This window comes from Symphalangus syndactylus, chromosome 20, assembly GCF_028878055.3.
Source record: "Symphalangus syndactylus isolate Jambi chromosome 20, NHGRI_mSymSyn1-v2.1_pri, whole genome shotgun sequence".
NCBI lineage: Eukaryota > Metazoa > Chordata > Mammalia > Primates > Hylobatidae > Symphalangus > Symphalangus syndactylus.
Window position 1 is genome coordinate 35,363,306 of NC_072442.2, and position 12,177 is coordinate 35,375,482.

General features: G+C 50.8%; 2 protein-coding genes across 12 annotated transcripts in view; one reads left to right on the forward strand and one right to left on the reverse strand.

Moving 5' to 3' along the window:
- Positions 1-593, reverse strand: part of EME1 (essential meiotic structure-specific endonuclease 1) — a 10,593-nt gene extending 10,000 nt beyond the window's left edge. For 4 of the 11 annotated variants that reach the window (XM_063628277.1, XM_063628276.1, XM_055255822.2 and 1 more), the window contains exon 1: positions 507-593. The gene's annotated coding sequence lies outside the window, so the exon portion shown is untranslated. Of the gene's footprint in view, positions 1-310 lie in introns of all 11 variants that reach the window. The other 7 variants (XM_063628274.1, XM_063628275.1, XM_063628270.1 and 4 more) reach the window with 6 other exon arrangements.
- MRPL27 (mitochondrial ribosomal protein L27) lies at positions 581-5,908 on the forward strand. The gene is made up of 4 exons (XM_055255826.2): positions 581-653; positions 3,202-3,333; positions 3,689-3,756; positions 5,475-5,908. The coding sequence occupies exons 1-4, from the start codon at positions 614-616 to the stop codon at positions 5,679-5,681; spliced, it is 447 nt and encodes a 148-aa protein (XP_055111801.2). The 5' UTR covers positions 581-613; the 3' UTR covers positions 5,682-5,908.
- The last annotated feature ends 6,269 nt before the right edge of the window (positions 5,909-12,177 follow it).

Sequence of the window (12,177 nt, forward strand, 5' to 3'; positions counted from 1 at the left end):
GTACAAGTTTTTGTGGCAGTATGTTTTCAAATCCCTTTCATGTATATACCTAGGAGTAGAATTGCTGGATCATATGCAAAGCTAATCATTTCTTGAACATTTACTAACACTGTAGGTATGACCCAGGAGGAGACATGTAACCTGCCTAGGCCTCAGTTTCTTCCTTAGTAAAGCAGGGATGATAACAGCACCCATTTTATAAGGTAGTGAGAATTAAATAAAATAATGCATCCACCGCGCTTAGTACAGCATCTGGCACACAGCTAAGTAGAGTAAGCTGAATGACTAAGGAGGGGGCCTCATCTCTGACCCTTCGCTGGGCCTCCGTTGACATCTGCGAATCAGGGGAGTGGGACAAGCGGGCCTCTGCCCGACAAGCTCTGCGCCTCTCAGGCTGGCGGTCCGCTGCAGAGGCTCCTGGACGCCCTAGCCACCAAGATTCTGCAGAGCGGTGCTCAGGAGGGAAGCCCTGCCCAATCCGCAGGCCTGCGACCGGGCACGCTCACCTGCAACTTCTCCCGCCACTCTTTCAACTGCCAGGCAGGGCTCGGAAGTAGATCTCCTGATATCGGAAGTAGAAACTTTTCGAGACCGGAAGTGAGTGAACGCAAGCATGGCGTTGATGGTGCTGGCGCTGAGGACCCGGACAGCCGGTAATGGGACGCAGTAGTCAGAGCGGGGCGAGGCGAGGAGGCAGAGTGGAGCTCCAGCAGGGAGGGAAGGAGGTGACACTGATCCCCGCGGAGGACCTTGGATGGAGGGGAAGTGTGTGGGGTACTCCAGGTTTGAGGGACGCTGTCGCTGGCCACGTGACACATCCTGGGTGGAGCCGTGAGTGGGGGCGTTTGAAGAGCACTTGTCTTTCTCCTGCCTCAGCAGCACAGACGGGTTCCTTGGCGGTTGGGGGTTTGGGTGGATCCTTTCTCTGTAGAAGTATTAGTAACACTGGCACATTGGGGCTAAAAAAATTAATCTATTCATTCAGCAGATTGAGGTCTTTGTGCTAGACACTGCGGTAGGCGTTCGGAAAATCAGCAGACAACGTGAAGACGTGGCTTCTAGCCCCCGAACGGTTCTTTCTGGTGCATAAGCCAATAAATGAACACATAAGATAGTTGTAGACTGGCAAGTGCTGTGAAGAAAGAAAATGTGTGTCTGTGTGTGTGTCTTTTTTTAGATTGGACGGTGAAGGAAGGCTTCTGAGGAGATAACATTTAAGACCTAAAGAATGACAGGAGGCGGGGCGTGATGGCTCACGCCTGTAGTCCCAACACTTTGGGAGGCCGAGGCGGGCTGATCGCTTGAGCCCAGGAGTTCAAGACCAACTGCGCAACATGGCAAAACCCCATCTCTACAAAAAATACAAAAATTAGCTGGGTGTGGTGGCGCTTGCTTGTGGTCTCAGATACTCAGAAGGCTGAGGTGGGAGGATCACCTGAGCTCGGGAGGTCGTGGCTGCAGTGAGCTATGTTCGTACCGCTGCACTCCAGCCTGGGTGACAGAATGGGGCCCTATCCCCTCTCCCCCCAAAAAAAAGAATGACAGGAGACCTAGCCCTGTGTAGAGTGAGGGACAGGAGAGTGACTTGAGCCAGTTTTACATTTTGAGAAGCAAACTATTGCTCTTATGTAAATTTAAAGGGGATAGGAGTGGAAATGAGGAAATCAAATGGAAAGCCGTAATAGCCCTGAGGAAAGATGATTTAGCCAAGATGTTTGTGGTGGCAGTGAACTTGGAGGAAAACGGATGAATTTGAGATCTGTTTTGGAGTTAGCATCCACAGAGCTTGCTGGTGAACTGAATATGTGAGGTCAGTAAAGAGAAGGAATCCGCAATGACTCTCGTTTCTGCCTAAGCAACTGGATGAATGGTGGCACCATTTACTTTGAGGAGGAGGATGGGGAGTAGGGTGAAGAGCAAAGATTTGTGAGTGAGATAATGTAAGTAAAGTAAAAGCCCAGCTCCTGAGCTTAGTAAGTATGTAAATGAATGAATAGATGTTTAAAGGTAGGTAGATCCTGGCACCGGGCATGTTTTAACATGTTGTCTTTCTGAGTCCTTATCTCTGGTCCTTTGCCCCAGCTAGTCTCTGGTGTCATGGAAATGGCAGAAACCCAGGCTTCAGGAACTCTGAATTTATAGGCTCCAACGACCCACAAGGCTTCTCTAAAGACACTGGCATGGACCTTAAATCATGGCTGTGTCTGGAGACCTGCAGGCAAGCAATTGCACCCCTAGCCTTGTCATACAGCAAGGGACTACCATCTTAGTATGAATTTTAGTTCATTTTACTTCTTCAAATGAATGCTGTTGAGCACTTTGGAATGAGTATGGAGAGAGGTCAGATTAACAAGGGCAGTGTGTGGGTCATCGTTGGACCTCTGCTTGATGTGCTTTGAGAAGAAAGGGCCCAGCCTTCTCAAATGGCCAGGACCCTGTGGGACCACCTTTAGGCCAGCCATCCTTTTGGTTGACTAGTATTTGGTGAGCAGTGGATGAGTGGATAGCTGAGAAAGTCATGGGTGAGGCCTGTAATCCCAACACTTTGGGATCACCTGAGGTCAGGAGTTTGAGACCAGCCTGGCTAACATGGTGAAACCCCATTTCTACTAAAAATACAAAAAATTAGCTGGGCGTGGTGGTGCACACCTGTAATCCCAGCTACTTGGGAGGCTGAGGCAGGAGAATCGCTTGAACCTGGGAGGTGGAGGTTGCAGGGAGCCAGGACTATGCCATTGCACTCCAGCTTGGGCAACAAGAGTGAAACTCCATCTTAAAAAAAAAAAAAAAAAAAGAAAGTCGTGGGTGAGCCTGAAACACAAGCCTTTCTGGATGTGCTGGGCTCCCCAAGTCTGTTCTGGCCCCTCTGTGGTGCATGAGGGTGAGTGAGCCTCTGAAGCAGGCAGCTCTGTGGTGTCCATTTCTCCTCAGCACATTTAGACTGAATGTGTCAGGACCCAGAACACATGATGTTTATTTTTTTCCATTTGTGTTTCACTGCTCCCCCGCCCCCTCCCCCAAAAAGGAGAAAGCCAAGGACTTATAGGTGTTCCCTGAGAACTAATACACTCAGTGGCACTTCTGCTCCCCTGACACATCCTTCTCATCTCCCCACCGCCTCTCACCTTTCAGCATGTGGCCCATTGAGGCAGAAATAGTTTGAGCCTGTCTGTCTGAACAATGTTTCTGTTTTCTCTGCAGTTACATCCTTGCTAAGCCCCACTCCGGCTACAGCTCTTGCTGTCAGATATGCATCCAAGAAGTCGGGTGGTAGCTCCAAAAACCTCGGTGGAAAGTCATCAGGCAGGCGCCAAGGCATTAAGAAAATGGAAGGTGAGGATGTCCCTTGGCTTCCCCTTCCTAGCTGCACCCTGTCCTCGTGTTCCTTAGGAGAGCAGAAGAACCCTGCGTGTGCCTGGCCCTGTTCTTCCTCACCATCATAATTGGCTCCAGTTTAAAGGAACAGATAAGACCTGAGGAAGGGTCATCAAGTGGGTGGGTGTGAGCCATAACCATGCAATTAGAGACAAGAGCTGCTGGGTGGCAGATCCTGCGCTGCTTGTGTTGGACTGTGTGGGAGTTGTTTTTGGCCAGGGGCAGGCTTGGAGGTTGGTGTGCAGCATTTGGGCCATCATGTTTTCTTGGTAGTTTGCTATGCTGCCGCAGTCACTGTGGACTTCTCTTCTAGGTCACTATGTTCATGCTGGGAACATCATTGCAACACAGCACCATTTCCGCTGGCACCCAGGTGCCCATGTGAGTTGCTCTGTTGCTGCCCCCTTTTTTCCTTTTCTAGGATGACCTCTTCTTGCCCCTAAGCATGGTAATAACAGTTGCATGTATTGAGTGCTTACCAAATGGCAAGCATTGTGCTGATTCCCATGCTTACACGATCTCATTTCTTCCTTACCACATCCCTGTGAGTAAGGTGAAATGCCAGAGACCTAGAGGGGGTGGAAGGAGCAAGTGACTGCTGGGATTTGCACCAGGTCTGCCTAACTCCCAGATCACTATGATTTGCCTTGGTGTTGCATTGGCCTGGTATTCTTGGTTCTCCTTTCTAACCCTCAGTTCTTGGAGGATAAGATACCTGGTGATTTAAAATATTATTTTAGTCTTGGGAAACTAATTTCAATTTATTAGTTTTTCATTATGTCTAAGATTTCTTCCTTTGCATAAACTTACTTGCAAATGGTTGAAAGATAGCTTGAATTTAATGAAATAGAATTCAGTGTGCCAGAAATTAGGTTCATATCAGGTGGGGATTTCAGTTTCAGCAAGTTGGCATCATTTTTATAGGGTAGGACAGTTCTTTGTTACAGAGACAGAACGATACTGTACTCTTCACATTATTTTAAATATTAGTTTCCTTTGTAAACAGTTTCCCCTCCCCCACCCCTTTTTTGATAATTTTAGTAGGTACAAAAAGGTTGATAGTAACCTGTATTTATTTCAAAGATGCTAATTTGTATGTGAATTGATTATATATGTAGTAGCTTTTAGAACTTAAGACATTAGATGTGTAGCTATGTCGACAACAATAATCAAAGCTAACACATTTTGAGCTAGGCAGTATTCTAAGCCCTTTATGATTGTTGACCATTAATCCTCAAAATGACCCTGTAAAGTAGTTAATATTATCCCCATTTGACAGATGAAAAAATAGAGGCACAGTGAAGTAACTTGCCTAAGACCACACAGGAGTAAGTAGCAGTTCTGGTATTTGAACCAGGCATCCTGGCTCCAGAGCCCATTCTTTTAATCAGAGAGACAGAGAATAATGCTGGACTACCTGGGTAAAATTTGCCACACACCCAGCCTGAAGTTCTAAAAGAAAAAGCTAAAAAATATGGTTAAAAACTGTATATACAACACGGTTTAACCTCTCTGCTTCATATTTCACATCTGAAAAATGGCGTTGGAAATAATACCTCTTTCACTAGGTGAGGATTAAATGACTTAATGTGTATTAAAGGGCTTACATGGGTATTAGCTAATGCAGTAGTATCATTGTTTTATTAGCATATGCATTATCCATATAGCTTTGGTCTATATTTTCCATAGAGCCTAAACTTTATAGATCACTATCTAAGTGAAAATTTGCATCAAACTAGTGTTTTAATATGACAGTTCTAGTGTTGTTTAAGTCTAAGTGAAGATTTAGGGCATCTTCCTGGGTTTTGGGATTTGTCCAGTGTGGGTTCTGACCAGCTGCATAGACATGGCTCCAGGTAACAGCCCCTGGGACTGAGCAGTGGCCCATGTTGGCTGTTGGAGCTTTCTTTTCCCTAATTTGTTATGAGTCAATAAAGAAGCAGAAGGTTTGGATGTGCCAGCCAGTGGGAAAGGGAACCTGAGATGGAGCTCTCTGATCCCCCCTTCGGCCCGAGGGCCTGGCTCTGTGTGAGAAGTCTGTCCCAAAATTCTGGGATGGACCACCTCGTTGACCAGCTGACCAGATCTGTGTGTTGCAGGTGGGTCTTGGGAAGAATAAATGTCTGTATGCCCTGGAAGAGGGGATAGTCCGCTACACTAAGGAGGTCTACGTGCCTCATCCCAGAAACACGGAGGCTGTGGATCTGATCACCAGGCTGCCCAAGGGTGCTGTGCTCTATAAGACTTTTGTCCACGTGGTTCCTGCCAAGCCTGAGGGCACCTTCAAACTGGTAGCTATGCTTTGATGTCCTGTTGAGGCCATCGGACGGAGACTGGAGCCCAGGTGACAGGAGATGGTGATACCAGAAGTCAAGGGTTGGGGTGGCGACATGGCCTCCCGAGGAAGAGGTCTGCTTGATGGTGACTCTGCAGGAGACTCTGAAGTGACTGCTGGGAAACCCTTTGAGAGACCTGACCTGGGGCCAAAAATAAAGTGAGCCAGCGTCATGAACGCATGCTATTTAGGGACACACCTGGATGGAACTGCCTAGTGATCTGTTGGTCCTTACCCAGGTTCTCTAGTGCACACCAAGGGGGAGCCTCAAAGCAGGAAAGAACATATCTGAGTAAGGAAATGAGAAGGTGGGACTTTGTAGGAGGGACTTGCTTTGGCACTGTCCTCCAGAGCGGGAGGAGGGGAGCTTGTGCTTGAGGGTGTCATTGCTGCTTCCCCTCTTAGATCCCAGAAAAGGCCAGGGGCTGGGCCCTGGGAGGAGGGGTGGGGGCAACCAGTAAAGGAAGCAACACAGTCATGTTCTTCTGCTGTAGCCACATGCAAAGGGAGCTAGGGCTGCAGACCCAGAGATGGCCACAGGAAAGCCTCTTCCCTGCCTCTCCAGGTCTAGGGCAGAGAGAGAGCTTGTGGGATGACAGGAGATGCTTCTGAGAGGCTCAGTCAGGCCCCATCTGCCCTGGACTACCGAGGTCTTTCCAGTGGTAGGGCAGAGTAGGTAACAAATGGCTTCTTCCTGCTCACCTGAAGAGCTAGGCACACTGATCCCACATTCTCTTCTCGTTCTTGATTTATCTCAAACGATAAACAGTAGCAAAGAATCTGGCTTCAGGAATACTCGGTGAGGGCTTATAGTGGGCTGGGGTCAGGCCACTCTATTGTCATCCCAGCCAGGACATTTAGAGGCTTGGCTTTGAGTGGAGGGGCCGGGAAGAAAATCTCATTTTGGATGGTCATTCCTGGCTGTTGGAGGTAGGTGGTGTTGGCTACAGCCCCAGAGAGGGGCCTGTTGGGTCCAGTGGCTTCCTTTCAGGGACTGTACTCTGCCCTGAAGGCAGGCACTCCAGGGATTGAGGTCAGAGAAGCCTCCCAGTTCTGGAGTTCTGCCTTGAACATGTCATCTTGTTTTCCCAGGACATGACCCTAGATTCCTCACCTCCTGCAGGTCCTTGGCAGAGGTGACCTGGGGTTTGTGGGGTTTACTTTGGCACCCTGTGTGGGGGCATCAGGTACCAAGGCCCAGCTGGGGTAGTCTTTAGGCAGGGGAGATTGATGGGGGCTGTCTCCACAGGCTCAGTGCTCTCCTTTCCAATCGCCTGGAGAAAGGGGAGGGGCAGGACAGAGGTGGTTGCTCCCTCCTACACTGTGGTGTTCCCCTGAGCAGGGCAGGTGGCTGCTTCCTGGGATGACTGAGTAGAGCCACAGCTGGCTGGTGGTGGAGGCAGTGACCTTATGGCTTCCTCATAGCTTGGTGGCAGCTGGAGAGATGGGAGAGCAAAGGCATTAGCCACTTTCTTGCCCTCCTCCCATATATGCAACACCCTTTTTTGGACTGTTGCTTTCTGCATCTCCCCTGGAGATGTTGGCTCCATAGAAACCCCTCTGGTTAGGCCTCCTTGGACTGGGGTCTGCACCATCTACACAAAGAGGTGAACTGGGGCCTCCAGTCATATCCTTGAGTTCTCCACTAGTGGTCCTTTTCCTGACTCCAGGGCCTCTAATTGGGTGTTGTGTGTTAAAATGCAATATGTGAAAAGCTCGGTTACCCAGGACACCCAGGGCTGAGAAGGCTGGACATTCACCTCTCTGCAGGCCCGGATCCCGAAGCGCTGTGCAATCAGCTGGTGAATCTGCTGCTGCCGGTCCTTCTTTCGAACACTCCCATAGCTGGGTAGGCGAGCTGGCTGCCACAGAGGCAGCTGGTGGCTCCTGGGCAGCCCCACACAGAATACCTCACCCCCCTGGGAGTGGCCCTGTGACCAAGAAAAGCCAAGGGAGCCAGGGAGGCATGCACCAGTGTTATCCAGCTTCCGTCTGGGTCCTCTTCCCCAGAGCAAGCCCAAGTTCAGGGGTATTGCACTCCTCTCTGTCCTCCAAGAAGCCTCTCCAGTCTTCATCCCATCCTTCCCCTCCCCTGCATTCTTTTTAGTCCCCTTAACCACGCTAGGTCCCTTGCCTGGCTTCAGAACCCCAGCACACACTTCTTCCCCCATCCCAGGTGGCAGGCCCAGGGAGCCTCACTTGTATCCCCTGGGACTCTCGGCTCCTTTCCGCTGGCTGGACCTCGGTGTGGCATCCCATGGTGCTGAAGTAGGGAGGCGGGCAGCCCTGGGATCATGAAGCACAACTCAAGGTGAAGCTCAGGGTCAGTGTGCAAGACAGCAGATTCCAAACCCTTTATTTCCCTCCATGCCCCTTTCTCCATCCCTTTAATCCTCTCCACCTGGGCCAAGGCACAAAGCTCAGACCCTCAGCATTTCTGAAATGCACTAGGGTGTAAAGAGAACCCACCCCTTTCCGGCCAGTAGCTCATTCTGTCACCGTCTGGTAGCCAGGTCTGATGACCTTTGGTGGGAGAGTCAGAGAAAACCACCTCCTGTCCCTACCCCTCCATCCTGTCTGGTGCCCAGTGTTGGGGGATGGTGTCAGAGACCGGGGGGCTGCAGCTCAGATTTTGTTTCCTTTCTATACAGGATGCCATATGGCACACTGTCCCTGGGGAGAGGACTGACAGTGCTGTAGTTGCCACTTACCCCCTTCCCCAGAAGTCGGGGCTCTGCACTTTCCCTTAGGAGCTGGAAAAAGACCTTGTCTTCACTGAGCAGCTCCTTGCACTGAGTTATGTTTAACAATGGTCAGGGAGGGGCCTAGTGTTATTAACCCTTTCCACACTGCTCCCCTGACTCAGAGGGAACCCAGGCTGGATGCTGCAGAGAAAGATTCCAAAGGCCCTTTCCTTTCCACACTGAACAATTGTTTCTCCTTGGCCAGAGCACAGGTGCCCTTTTGTCAGGATTTGGGTCGGGGGTTGGGGGCATGAAGGCAAGGGGTTGGTGGGTCGGGGTGCTTACATATTGGCTGGGACTCCGGAAGAAGTGGCAGGCACAGAGGACCTGGCAGCACTGGGGGTCGCGCTGGTGCAGCAGCAGCAGCAGCAGCAGGATGGCCATGATGAACACCGTGGATGAGGCTGCCCTCCCCCCAGAGGCACTGTCAGGGGGCAGCCTGGACCCAGCACGCGCGCAGGCCCATCTCCTCACCAGATTGGAATTCACTCCAGAAGCTGGTGTAGGAATGACCTGCCTGGGACTGATACCAGCTTGACAAGCAAGGCAAACTGAGGTGCAGGCAGCTCCCTTTTTGCTACAGCATCAAGTCCCTGGGGCAGAGATTTGTGAGGGGGAGTAGAGTAGTCCTGTCTTTTCCCTGCCTGCAGCCCAGGGGGTGATGTATGTAAGGGAGATTTTACAGAGACACAAAAGGAGGGGATGGAGCAGATACCCTGAGAAACTGGATATGAGGGGGCAGGAAAGGACCCAAGAGCCCAGCTCAACAGCCCCTAGTGCCCAGCCCCTCTTGTTACCAAAGATTGTGGCATCATAGGACCTGGCACAGGGAAGGGACGAGAGGGATCAAAGACCAGCCGTGTGCAGCATACTTCTCAAGTCTTGGTTGGGGAGGGCTGTTGCTTGAGGTGACCCTATAGATGAAGAATCTGGGCTTTGCCTACCGTGAGGGGCCAAGGGTGCCTCTGCCCCACCCCTGGGACACAGAATGGCGGTAGGTACTCACCGGTGGCCACAACTATGGCCAGGAGGCTGTTGTCCATGGTGATGTCTGCACACGGAGAAGCAGTGCCATGGGATGCCAAGAAAGGGCATCAGCCTTGAGTGCAGCCAGCAGGGCCACAGGGCTGACACTCCCCGAGGTGCCACACCCCTCCCTGGGAACCCTGGCCCAGAGGAACAGCTTCATTCAGAGCAGGGGCATCTGTAAGCAGCTTTCCAGGCTCTCAGCCTCTCCTGCCTCTGCAAGCCTGGCAGCTATGAGGGTCCCGCTACAACCTTCAGAGCAGGGCTCGCGGGGAACAGGCCCTGCTTCTGCTGAACCTGACAGCCAGTGGGACTCCAACTCACCCAGATCTCTGCACTTCTCGGTCCTAGATCCCTCCCAGCCCCACTGCCCACCTCCACTTCCCATTGGCTCAGATAACTGGGCTCTGGATGTTAATTGGCTGTCTTCTGGTCTTGGCTTCCACCTCTGACAGAACCGTGGGGTCCATGGTTGCCCTGGGAACCAGGTACGCCAGGCCATGAAATACAAAAGCCTCTCTGCCCAGGCTCTCCTCCTCCCTCCAAAGCAGTTATTGTGCAGCTCTGGGGGCCCAGCCTGCCTTCGCCCGCTCCGTACCCCCACTGTGTGTCCTGCTTGGCCCAAATCCTGATTTTGACCCCAGTGGCCTAGCCAGGAGTGGATTTCAAAGAAACCTCAAAAAACCCAAGACTCCAGGCTGAGTTAAACCTACAGAAAGGTGGGGGGTAGAGAACACTGTCTGCCAGAAACTCAGGCAGCAAAGCTGGGCTCTCACTCACCTCAGTGACCTGAACAGGGGAGAGAATGGGAGAGGAGCGCCTCCACCCCCAAACCTGCCCTCTGAACCTGTCAGGAGGAGTCCTGGAGCCAGGTCCTGGGTCCTGCAGTGCTTCCAATTCAGTGGGGCCAAGACAGACCTGCCACAGTAGCAGGGGTGGGGTTACGCTTCCCTAGTTCTGCCTGCCTGCTTGTTAGAAAGGCCTGAGGAGCTTTAAAAGCATACCATTGTGGGTTGCCACCTCACACCGTTAAATCAGAATCCTCTGTCAAGATCACGACTCACTTGAGTTGAAAAATGTAAACTCAAAATGTTTACAGCAGGTGACAATAATGGGGAACTACGACCTGACCTAATATGGTGGTGGAGAAGGACAGGGATGCAGCGAGTCCATGTCCTACCTAAGTTTTGTTTTTTTTTTTTAATGGTACTTTGAGGCCAGGAGTAGTGGCTGATGCCTGTCATCCCAACACTTTGGGAGGTTGGAGCGGGAGGACTGCTTGAGGCCAGGAGTTTGAGACCAGCCTGGGCAACATGGAGAGACCCGTTCTACCAATAAATAAATAAATAAATAAATAAATAAATAAATAAATAAATAAGTAAATAAGCAAATAAATAAATAAATAAATAAATAAATAAATGCCAGGCATGATGGTGCACGTCTGTGACCCTAGCTACTCAGGAGGATCACTTGAGCTCAGGAGGTCAAGTCTGCAGTGAGCTATGATCGTGATCGTGCCTGGACAACAGAGCCAGACCCTGTCTCTAAAAATACTACTACTACTACTACTACTACTACTTTGAAAACCGTTGTGCTAGCCTAACACAGCACAGCCATAGCCCAGGTTAAATCCACAGGCTAGTTTGTGAGCTCTTGGGCAGCAGAGTCTAAGTGTTCTAATATTTACTGCCTGTGCCTAATATGCTGAACCTAGTTGTTAATTTTTCCTCTTTATTGAACTGAGAGTTGATATTGGGAAACAAAACCCACAACATTCTGGAGAACCAGGGTACAGCTTCAGATGTTCACTAAAACAGGAGCCAGAAAAAACGAGTTATCTTAGCCCCTGAACCTAAGCACCCTTTCCTTCGAATTCTTGCCGTTAGCTCCTTCCTACTTACCTGCCCAGCCAGGCTCTTAAGCGAGCACGAGAGTGTAGTGACTGAGTGACTCTGGAGGCTTCCTGCCTCTTTCTGAAGGCTGTTGCCACCATCTAATAGTTAGCTGTGACTTTGGGCTCATCATTTCACAGCTCTAAGCCTCAGTTTTCTGATCTGCTAAATGACGATAATAAAAATGCCTCCCTCCAAGAGTTGTAAGGATTGAGATACTGCAGGCATGGTCAGCACCATGGCAGCTGACAAAAACCCCAGTGCTGTTATCGGTTGGTTGTCAGGAGTGCCCCATCCTGGCAACTAGGAGAACTTGACATGTGGCAGCCTGGGCAGGAATTTGTTCCCCAAGCTGAGCTCAGTGTGGCTGGCTGATGGGGTGACTTTAGAGGTCTAGAAACCTTCACCCTTGCTCCCACATTAAGCAAGCTGTGAAGGACTGATACCGAGCTCTGGCTGACAATGGTAGGAGAGTGGGAGGGGGAGAATAGGCTTGGGAAAGGGAGGGAGGATGGACAACCCTTTTCAACATGAGTCCTAGGACTGTGACCAGGTACCTAGGCTGCTGCTGCTCCTGCCCCTAAAAGAAAAAGCTCCAATCATAACGACCAGGCCATGGCTGGGATTGCCTCTGTTGAAGGTGCCCCATGTGGCAGGGCCAGGCTTCTAAGATGGGCCCTGCTAAGGCCAAGGATAGAGAAGCCAGCATCTGCTGCAGCCTGGCCTGGTGGTGGGGGTGGGAGTGCTGGGTCAAGGCTCACAAATTAAGCTCAGGTCCTGCTGGTCCCCTGGCCTGCTGGGTGGC

Bases quoted from the DNA above. Each gene is read 5' to 3' on its own strand.
- MRPL27 (XM_055255826.2), top strand. From the start codon at position 614: ATGGCGTTGATGGTGCTGGCGCTGAGGACCCGGACAGCCG. The intron at 3,334-3,688 runs GTGAGGATGTCC...CTTCTCTTCTAG, and splicing joins AGGCATTAAGAAAATGGAAG to GTCACTATGTTCATGCTGGG. The intron at 3,757-5,474 runs GTGAGTTGCTCT...TGTGTGTTGCAG, and splicing joins GCTGGCACCCAGGTGCCCAT to GTGGGTCTTGGGAAGAATAA.